This window comes from Tenrec ecaudatus, chromosome 16, assembly GCF_050624435.1.
Source record: "Tenrec ecaudatus isolate mTenEca1 chromosome 16, mTenEca1.hap1, whole genome shotgun sequence".
Lineage (NCBI taxonomy): Eukaryota > Metazoa > Chordata > Mammalia > Afrosoricida > Tenrecidae > Tenrec > Tenrec ecaudatus.
The window spans coordinates 16747736-16757740 of record NC_134545.1 but is presented as its reverse complement, the minus strand read 5'-3'; the positions used below and the strand labels follow the sequence as shown (position 1 = coordinate 16757740).

Sequence of the window (10005 nt, the reverse complement as noted above, 5' to 3'; positions counted from 1 at the left end):
ATCCACACATCTGTGCAGCCCACAGATAAGCCCCAGGGAGGGCCACCCCGGCTCAGCCACCCACCTCAGTCGTCCGTCCCCCTGACTCCATGCTGGGGGAAATCGGGAAGCTAGTGGTGGGGGCAGGAGCAAATATGGAATAGGCAGAGAAGGGAAATAGAAAGGGCCCAGGGAGAACCACCACGCACCAGCCCACCCACAGCCTACCACCTTCAACGCTCCAACCACCAGCACTGTGCTTACCAGGGTCACCCTCAGCCTCAAGCACCACCACCGTCCTCCCTGACTATCTCTGCCCTGCACCCACCATTAGCTTCACCATGCCCTGAGCATGGCACCCGCCCTGCCCTCGCTCCCCACCACCACCGTGACGGTCTCTCAGCATGACTGTCTCTCACACCATTCCTGGCCCTCACTAGTACTGCTGCCCCCCAACCCCCAGCATTCCCAGCTGTCACCATCCCAGTCCCACCATGGTCCCCACCACCTGTACCGTTAATGAATGACCTTTATTGAGCACAAACATGCCCCAGGGTCCACCTGCCCCGGGCCCCTCAGCAAGGCCACCCCACGACTGTGCCCAGTAGCACATGAAGCCCACGGTGAGAGTCGGGGCTGGGTGGGGTCTCAGCTGGGCAGCACTTCCAGAAAGGGGCCCTGAGGCTTCGGAGGGGGCTGGGGGGGACAAGCCGCTGTCCTGAGAGCTGAATAAATAAATATGTTGGCACCCCTGTGAGCAGAGGGGCCTGGCCTTGGCTGGTGTGTCTCCATGGGAGTGAGAGAAGCGGCCAGGAGCCCCAGCCCGGAGTGCAGGCGAGTGGGGGCGCAGAGGGTCCTGGGGTCTCTGCGGCATCTCCACCTGGCCCTCGCCTCTGGGGACTGGAAGGGTGCAGTGGGCACCCAGGCCTCGGTTGAAATGCACATGGACTTAAAAGACAGGTGGAGGGGGTGAGGGGTCCCACAGCCCCTAGAGGGGGGCATCATCAGTCCTCCACTTGGGCGGGTAGCTCTGCTTGTGGCCATCGCAGCTGGGGTTCCCCATGGTGTCGAGAGGCACCACCACCTCGTCTGGGTTCAGGTTCTTGTTCAGCTCCACCACGCGGGGGACCACCGAGGACCAGCGATCTGTGCGGTGGGTGTAGTGGGGGAAGGGTCAGGCGCTGGGAGTGTGCGTCCCAGGGGGTGCACCCACAGTGTACCAGGTTCCCGCCGCAAGCTAAGCCAGAAGCCACTCCCATGGCTGTCGAGGCGATGCCAGCTCGCAGCCCCCTAGAGCACAGGGTAGAACTGCCCCAGGGGGTGGTGGTGGGGGTCCCAAGATGGTCACTCTTTACGGAAGCAGCCAGCCTCCTCTTTATCCTGCAAAGCGGCTGGTGGGTTTGAACTGTTACCACTATGGTTGTATAGTCCACGACACCACCAACGCTGCTGACCACGAGTGAAGGGGGGCAGGTAGTGTTATTCTCCTTTGACAGAGGTGGGAACTGGGGCTCAGAGAGGTCCAGGCACCTGCCCAGGGGCACACAGGGAACCAGGACTCAAGTCTGGTCTGCAGGACTGAACGTCTCTGAGTTTATGGGTTATTAAAAAAAATACAGGGTTTCTCCACCCCATGAAGGCTAAGGACCCTGCCCTCCCAGGGAGGTGGCCCACCCTAGACCACCTTAGGCATCTAGGAAACGGAGTGGTCATTCTACAGAGAGCAAGACACCAAGGTCCAGAGAGAGGACGGGCTGCTAGAAGCCAATGAGTAATGAAGATGGGCTGGGCCCTGTCCCCCCTTCCCCCTTCCCTTCCCCCCTCCCTCCCCTTCTGCTCACCCCTCCGGAGGCGGCCCACGGTGTGGGAGAAGCCGTAGTACTGGTAGGTCTCATTCTTGCCTGGATCCTCATTAATGATCCCCAAGTTCTGGTTCCAGTGGGACCAGTTCACCTCGTCCACCCTGGCAGGAACGGAGCGTCATGGGGGAGCCCCCCTACCCAGATGGGCATCCCATGCCCATCCCCAGGCTGCCCACCACCCTGCTCCAGCCCCTCAGCAAGCTCTCCTTCTTGCTGCCCGTGGGGGTGGGGAGGGTCCAATTTAAGGTGCCCCCACGTGCGTGCATGTGCAGAACGGCTTCAGGAGGCTTTAAAAGCCCAGCACCGGGCCTGTCTTCCGAGACACCCATGGAGTTTGAACTGCCTTTCAGCTAGTAAGTACCCACGTGCTTCACCGGGTGGGCCACCAGGGCTTCCTTCCCTGGTGACGTCACTTCTGGGCTCCTGGGCCCAACATGGCTCCAAACTACTTTTTTCCTTTTTCAAAATAATTCTATTATTATCTTTTTTTTTTAAATCTCTGTACCACCTCCGTTTTTGGAGCAATGGCTGCAAGTCAGCAAGGATGGCAGGCTGTTCATGCCTCCCACCTTTCTCCCTCCCCCTCTCTCTTTCTCTTTCTCCCTCTCTCTCTTAACTTTTTATTGTCGATCCCCCCAGGAGTCTACATTTCAGACAGAGCCTTGCTGGCGGGTGGGTTCTCCATGGGGTCACTAACTGCAGGGTCAGCTGTTCAAAGCCACCAGCGGCCCCTTGGGAGGAAGAGGGGGGCTCTCTGTTCCTGTAAAGAGTGACAGTCTCAGACATGCACAGGGGCAGTTCTACCCTGTCCTGCCGGGTCACTGGGAGTCAACAACAACTCGGTGGCAGTGAGTCTGGCCTCTATCACGTTTCTGATCTTTTTTTTGTGGCCATTGAAAGAACTTATGAAACCTCCTAATGGCTTACCCTGCCTCCTTCTTTTCTTTAAATCTCCTCCCTATTGCAGAATATCGTCATCCCCACCCCCTTAGCTAAGCCTGCCCTCACATACCTTCTAGTTTATGCCTCTCCTCTCCCGTCCCCTACTCCCCCCATCCCGTCAGCCATCAAAGTTGGTTCCTTTTGGTCTGAAAAACCTTCATCTGTTTGGGTTTTTTCCCCCTCTCATCACGATGGCCTTTTATAATACTTGCCCCTTGGGGATGGACTAACTTCCCTCAGTGTCCTGTCCCCCAAACGCTGCGCCCATCTTACAGACGAGGACAGCGGGGCTGCGAGAGGGGAGTGTGTTTGACTCAGGGCACCGGCTGCCAAGTGACAGCATCTGAAGGGGACTGCAGTCTTGCCCGACTCCAAGCGTGAACACGCATGTACTCCCGACCTGCGAGGGGTAGGATTTGCCTTCAAAGCCAGTCCCCAGGGGATGCGGTGGCTGTCTGCAGAGGACCCCTCAGCCAGGAAGGGACCACCCCAGCCCAGGGAGCTGTGGATGGCTGGGTCCTCCACGTCGCTGATCCACTGAAACCCACCCAGTGTGTGGCTGATAGAAAGCGGTGGCTTCCTGCTTCCACTCCTTTAAGGACTATCCAGATGGAACTGAGTGGATGACAGCAACTGGGAAAACTAGAGGAGAGGCCCAGGGGCTGAGCGCTGCTATTCCTGGGGCAGAGCCGCTCGGGAAGGAGGCCGAGACTGGTGGCAGCACTTGGAGGAGGTGAGTGAGGCTGCTGGCTGGGCCATGGGCGTCTGTTTCTGGTGTCGGTTCTCAACAGCGACATACTCAGAACTTTCCACCAGTGAGTCAATGCCGACTTGCCACGACCCTATTGGACAGGGTGGAACTGCCCCCACGGAATTCTGAGACTGTCACTTTTCTCTTTTTCCCTGGAATTGTGGCAAAAATATACACAACCAAACACTCTCTAATTCAACAACTTCGGCATGTGTAATTCGGTGCCTTTGATAAAAAATGGGTTTGGGAGGGTTTTTTTATTCATTCTTTTTTTTAATAAAAAATTCATTTTATTGGGGGTTCGTACAACTCTTATCACAATCCATCCATCCATCCATTGTGGCAAGCACAGGAAAATGGTTTTTATAACCACCTTTGTTCTCCTCCAAATTGTCCCGGCACTGCTAGCTTATGCTCAACACCCAAGGGACTGTCATTCTTTATCGAGGTAGAAAGCCTCGCCTGTCTACTGCGAGGCGGCTGGTGGTTTCAAACTGCTGACCTTTCAGATCGCGGCCCAATACGTAGCCACTACGCCACCGGGGCTCCCCCAACAACCAAATGAAACGTCTTTGTATAAACAGCAAGTGAGCAAGGGAAAGGACGATGGGTAGGCATGGAGGCAGGAGCAGTGGGAATCCCACTCCCCCGACCCTCCCCCCTCCCAGGGGTCTTGCCCCCACCCCCACACTAGCCTCACCTGAAGCACCAGCGGCGGTCCGGAGTGCCATCCGAGCTCTTGCCCACGGTCACCATCTCACCGGAGCGGAAGGCCTTCCTCAGGAACACAGGGAAGGAGCGCTCGATGTCCAGGATGGTGGTGGCCCACTGCGGGGAGACAGGGGTCAGCCGGCGCCTGGAAGACCCGACGGAGCCCTGCGACTCTGCACACACCAGTCAGGGCGGATGCCACAGCCGAGGACAGTGGGGGGAAGGACACCGAGCTTCCCTGGGCTAAGGGGGCCACACACGATCTCATCCCCTGTGCTTCCATGAGGCAGGAAGCGCCTCAGGGCTCCTTGGGTTCTCCACGGACAGACAGGCCTGTGCCCTCAGCCCCACGCGTCTTTCCTACGGGCATCGCGAGAGAGACTGGTGCTGACAGGAGGCTCTGGCCAGGAGGCAGTGGGCTTTGCAGCCTGTTTCACAGATGAGGAGGTGGAGGCCAGATGGATCAGGTCCTCCCAGCCCCATCTTGCCAGGAGCACGGGGGGGAGGGACCTGGCTCGGGTGGGGTAGGGTCCCCAGGGGGAGAGGGGGTGACTCACCTGCAGCTTCCAGATGTGCTTGCTCTCCTTGGAGACCTGGCCCACCGTCTCGCCCATGAGGGCGATGAGCATGTTGAGCAGCAGCACGAAGGTGAGGATGATGTAGGTGACCAGCAGGACGATGAAGACCACGGGGTACTTGGCGCTGCTCAGCATTTCCAGGTCACCCATGCCGATGGTCAGCTTGAACAGGTCCAGGAGGAAGGTGCTGAAGGTCTCGCTGTCCCGGCACGAGGGGTAGGTGGGCACCGAGCAGTTGGTCTGGTCCTGGTCGCAGGTTTTCATGTTGGCACAGGGGTTCAGCAGGGACACGAGGGCTTTGGGAGGAATGGGGTGGGGAGGGTCAGTGGTGGCAAAGGCCACTCCCATTTTAGGGAGGGGGGAAACTGAGGCTTGGAGAGGTGAGAGCACAGGCCCAAGATTTCCCAACTGGCCGGGCGAGCCAAGACCTTCGAGATCCCAACGTCCTCGCTCTTTCTAGAAACTTACTGATGAGGAAGGGTACAGCCAGGGGAGGCTTCCCTCCAGTACCTGGCAGTCCCCAGGGACACCGGGCCCTATGGCACGTGGAGGGGAGATGCCACTGGCTTTGTAAGGGAGCCAGGACTGTCCCCACTGCCATCAAGCGGATTCCAGCTCATAGCATCCCTGTAAGATCAAGAAGAACTGCCCCCATAGGGTTTCTGAGGCCAGCCAGCTTGGTGGCACCTAACAGCCATAGCCCATCATCCAGGATAAAGTGTAGGCATCTGCTTCCATGGCCCTGCTGGACCACCCACGGTCCCTCCAGGGCACGGGCATCGCCCACTTTGGAAACCACTGACTTACATGGATAATCCTGGTGGACATGACCAAGAAACCCGAGTCCCAGATGGGCTCAGATCCACAGATATGGGGCTTCGGGCACTAACACGCATTTTAGGGATGACACAGTCCAAGCCATACAGCCTACAATGCACAGGCCAGCTCCCACAGCCAGTGACCATCCAAAGGTGTCGGGGGAGTCAGGAACTGCTCACTGCCAGGTTGGCAGTTCAAACCCACCAGCTGCTCCTTGGCAGAAAGACGAGGTTGTCTGCTGCTCCTGTAAAGATTTACAGCCTCGGAAACCCTGTGTGTCGGGGCACAGAGGTCATGAGCTTGAGCTTGATTTGGGGAGTGGTGAAGCCAGAGAAAGAGGAGGCTGTCTGCCCTCGGACAGCTTCCCAAAGGAAGTTGAATGTGTCACTGAGTTGTACGTGGAGAAACTGTTGGATTTGGTGTCTGCTTTGTTTGAATAAATCATTTTATTGGAGGCCCTTATAGCTCTTATCAACATCCATCCATCCATTGTGTCAAGCACTTTTGTACATAGGTTGCCATCATCCTTTTCAAAGCATTTTCTTTCTATTTGAGCCCTATTTGGTATCAGCTCCTCATTTTATCCCCTCCCTCCCCTGGCGTCTGTTCTCAACAACATAAAAAAAATTGGGGGGGGGCAGAGTTGGGTGACCGATGGCAAACCCTCCTGCCATCTTTCCCCCTTCCCTGTATGCCAAGCTCTCCTCTTGTACTGTGTCTCTGTCCCTGCCCCCCTTTGGCCACCATGAGGTGAAAGTGGCACTGTACCCAACAGTAGCTCACGTTCTTGGTGCCCTCGGGCCACGATGTGGACCAGCTCAATTCAGCCAGTTGCAGGTCCCCCAAGGAGGCTGCCCTAGCTAGAGCAGCCAGCCGCTGACCACAAACACAGGCCTCAATCCACAGAAGCAGCCAAGAGACCCACAGACTAGTGAGTAATAAGTTAGGGGTGTCAGCCAATAAGTTAGGGGTGGCTTAATCAGATCAGTTTCACCATCTACTAGCTTTTGCACTTGGGCAAGCGATTTAGCCTTTCTAAACCTCAGTTTCCCTATCTGCCAAAGGGGAATATTAAAGGTACTTACCTAGTGACTTGTGGGAAGGGTCGGATGAGGCAAAAGGGGGTAAAGTGGGTCACCCAGGGCCCGGCACGCAGAGAGAGCCCAGCAAAGGCAGGTGACTATCATCAGCATGCTGTGCAGCCTGCCCCCAGCCTTGCGCCACTCCCTGCCCTCCAAGCCCCACCTGGACCCCCCAGCACTCACCTGAGGCGTAGCCGATCATGAAGAGCAGGTAGACGAGCAGGAAGCGGAAAAGGTCTTTGAAGAGGATCTGAAGACCCCAGTGGGATTGGGGAGGTCAAAGTGTGACACACCCTTCAAGTTCTCCCCACTCCTGCACCCCGAACTTTCTCTCCACCTCAACCCTGGTCCTCCTACATCCCCGACACCCAGACCTGCCTGCTGTCCCACAGGGTTTCCAACCCTCAGGTCCACGGGCACCGTCTGCACGGCTAAACTACATGGGGTGCACTTGGCTCCATGTGGGGACACCCAAGTCCAGAGGATCCCCCTGTCCAAACCTTCTGGATCATGATGCTGTAGGTGCCCGTCAGCTTCAGCCCGCGGGTGAAATAGAGCGCATTCATCCAGCCCAGGACCAGGGCAAAGACCATGACCGCCAGGTAGGCCTCGATCCCAGCCAGGTAGAGGGCCGCCGCCACAATCACCAGCACAGAGTAGATGAAGCTGCAGGCAGCCAAGACCATGAGGTGGGGCCAGAGGGGAGGGGGCATGCCCCCAAGTTCTCCTGCCTACCAGGATGCCCTTCCAAGGCCCCAAGAGAGAAACATAGGGGATTAGCTGGGTTCTCAATTAACTGGCCATTAACAGTGTATGTAAGGGTCCTGAGGCCATACACAATCCCAGGATGCCGACCTTTGGAAGTGCAAGAGAGAGAGGCAGGGATGTTCAGTAGATATTTTGTACGTATGTGACTTCCATTCTAAACTACTGCCATCAAATCGATTTCGACTCATAGCAACCTTATCTATTGGGTTCCTGAGCCTTTGAAAATCTTTACAAGACCAGGCAGTACCATCTTTATCTCTTCCAGAGAGCTTGGTGGGTTCAAACCACCGCTCTTGCAATTAGCTGTCCAAATTCTCAGGGAAATAGACAAGTTGCTTTGCATACATAGCTACTGCCTTAGCCTGTGCCCTGGGCAGGCATCAATAATCAACCACGTTAAATGCAGACAGCCTCAAGACACAAAATGACACTGCTGGCAGACATGAGCAATCCACTGCCAGCATAAGAGATTAAACCTAGTTCTATGGACAGTACGGTGTGGTTAACTCTCTGGAGACCAGAATCTTGCTTAACCAGAAAAGCAAGATGCCTGTCCTTGGCCATGTCTAGACCTTGGGTTACAGCTGCCCAGGCTGGGTGAATTCACTCCTGGTAGAGTCATCTCCTGCTCCAAGCTGGCTCACCCACCAGCCCAAGCCCATCTAGAAGCTGCTGCTTCCCGGCAACGTCTACTCACTAGAGCAACTGGAAGGAGCCATCGATGAAGAGAGAGTTCACGCCAGGGCATTTCTTCATGAACAAGTCTTTGATCTGGGGAGAGGAGGCAGCCGAGAGTCAGCAGCAGGTGGGGGCGGGCAGGAGGGAAGGGCTAGGAGGGGGCGTGCCCATGGGGTACAGAGACCAGCTGGGAAGGGAGGAGGGCAAGAAGGAGAACACAGTTCCAGCAGGCGATGGACGGACAGAAGGAGGAAAGGGGAAGCAAAAGGAGAAGCCGAAGCCACCGAGTCCGTTTCAGGTGCGTCAGAGCAGACCTGAGCTCCACGGGGCTCTCCGGTGCTGATGTTTCAGGAGATCACCAGGCCTTTCTTCCAGGGCACCTCTGGGTGGACTCAAGCCCCCAGCCTCACACCAGCAGCCTGAGGTGTCAACCACCTGCTCCACTCGGGGACTCCAGGAAGAAGGGAGCACACCATAAACCCTCCCGGGGGGCTCCTGGCTGTGGTTTTAATGGAAGCTGGATTTCCAGGCCTTTCTTCCGTGGCACCATGGAGTGGGTTCAAACTACTGGCCTTTAGGTTAGCAGTCCAATGTAAACCATGTGTGCCACCAGGGGCTTGGCAGAAGGGAAGGTAGAGAGAAGGGAGGAGAAGCGGGGGGGGGGGAGTATAAGGGGAAGGGGGAGGAGGAAGAGGGTGTCAGGCGAGCGCTCACATTGGTGAAGAAGAACAGGACCCCCGTGAAGAGCGTGATGAGCTCCCCAGCCATCCTCAGGTAGTCCACAGTCGTGCGGTACGGATATGGCGGCTAGGGGAGCAGAGCGCACACGCGTCCTCACCCAGCCCCTCCAGCATCTGGCCCCACCGCCACGCATCCCTCCTTTGTCCTTTCCCACTCTGGGCTGGCTATGCTGCCTTCCCCCCATCCCAGCTCAGAGCCACCCCTGGGTGTTGGGAGCACCCTCCAGCTTGTGCCAAAGCCTGTCACGCAGGGGAGCCCCGAGGGCCAGCGTGCCGGGCTCGCAGCACTCACCGTGCCCTCCAGCGGCTGGTAGTAGGCTGTGAGGGTGAAGATGACCATGGCGCACAGGTAGGAGACCACGCTGATGTAGAAGGAGACGGCCCCAAACTTGCGCCACTTGTCCCTCAGCAGCTCGTTGATGGGCTCCACGGCCAGCATCTCGTGGCGGTTCTGCGAGAGGCACTGTGGTCAGGGCCGCCTTCCCCGGAGAGCTGGTGCATCCCAACCCCGACACACCAAGCCCAAGCCCATCCAGAAGCCCTCGGTGCCCAGTGGATATAGGAAACTGGATGGGGGTCATAGACAGTGCAAACGTTCAAGGGCTCAGCGCTCAAGGCTCTGGCCAATGGTGCCCCAACTGAGCTTTCTGAGGGGGCCCCGGTGGCGCCATGGATGATGGATTGGGCAGCTAACCCCAACGTTAGCAGTTCGACTCCATTAACCACTCCTTGGGAGAAAGCCGAGGCAATCTCTGCCCGTAAAGATTTGCAGCCTGGGCTTCTAGAGTTTCTAAGGAACAGTTCTTCTCTGTCCTGTCGGGTTGCTGTGCGTCAGCATTGACTCGACGGGAGTTGGCTTGGTTGTGGTCTTACCTTTTCGTACCTATTTTAGGAACACAAAAATGCAGAGCTTCTAGGAACATTTATCCTTTACGGTTCCCAAACTTTCATCTGCGGAGGGCGGTGAGTTTCTGGGCAGCAAAATCCCCTGCGTGGCTTGCCCACAGAATCTCGGATTTAAGAGGTGGGATCGCCGATGAACAACTGCCCCCTTGGCCATGAGACCAGAAGAAACTAGAGAGTGCCCTGCCCCCA

General features: G+C 57.0%; 1 protein-coding gene across 5 annotated transcripts in view; it reads right to left on the bottom strand.

Annotated features, from left to right (window-relative positions):
* Positions 1-667: 667 nt before the first annotated feature.
* TRPV4 (transient receptor potential cation channel subfamily V member 4) overlaps positions 668-10005 on the bottom strand; it is a 29039-nt gene continuing 19701 nt past the window's right edge. For all 5 annotated transcript variants that reach the window (XM_075533910.1, XM_075533913.1, XM_075533912.1 and 2 more), the window contains 9 exons: positions 9203-9361; positions 8885-8977; positions 8190-8263; positions 7225-7390; positions 6908-6974; positions 4803-5119; positions 4235-4362; positions 1821-1942; positions 668-1125 (listed from right to left, as the gene is read on the bottom strand). In XM_075533910.1, the coding sequence (XP_075390025.1) occupies positions 968-1125; positions 1821-1942; positions 4235-4362; positions 4803-5119; positions 6908-6974; positions 7225-7390; positions 8190-8263; positions 8885-8977; positions 9203-9361 (1284 nt within the window). In that variant the 3' untranslated portion in view covers positions 668-967. The remainder of the gene's footprint in view (positions 1126-1820; positions 1943-4234; positions 4363-4802; positions 5120-6907; positions 6975-7224; positions 7391-8189; positions 8264-8884; positions 8978-9202; positions 9362-10005) is intronic.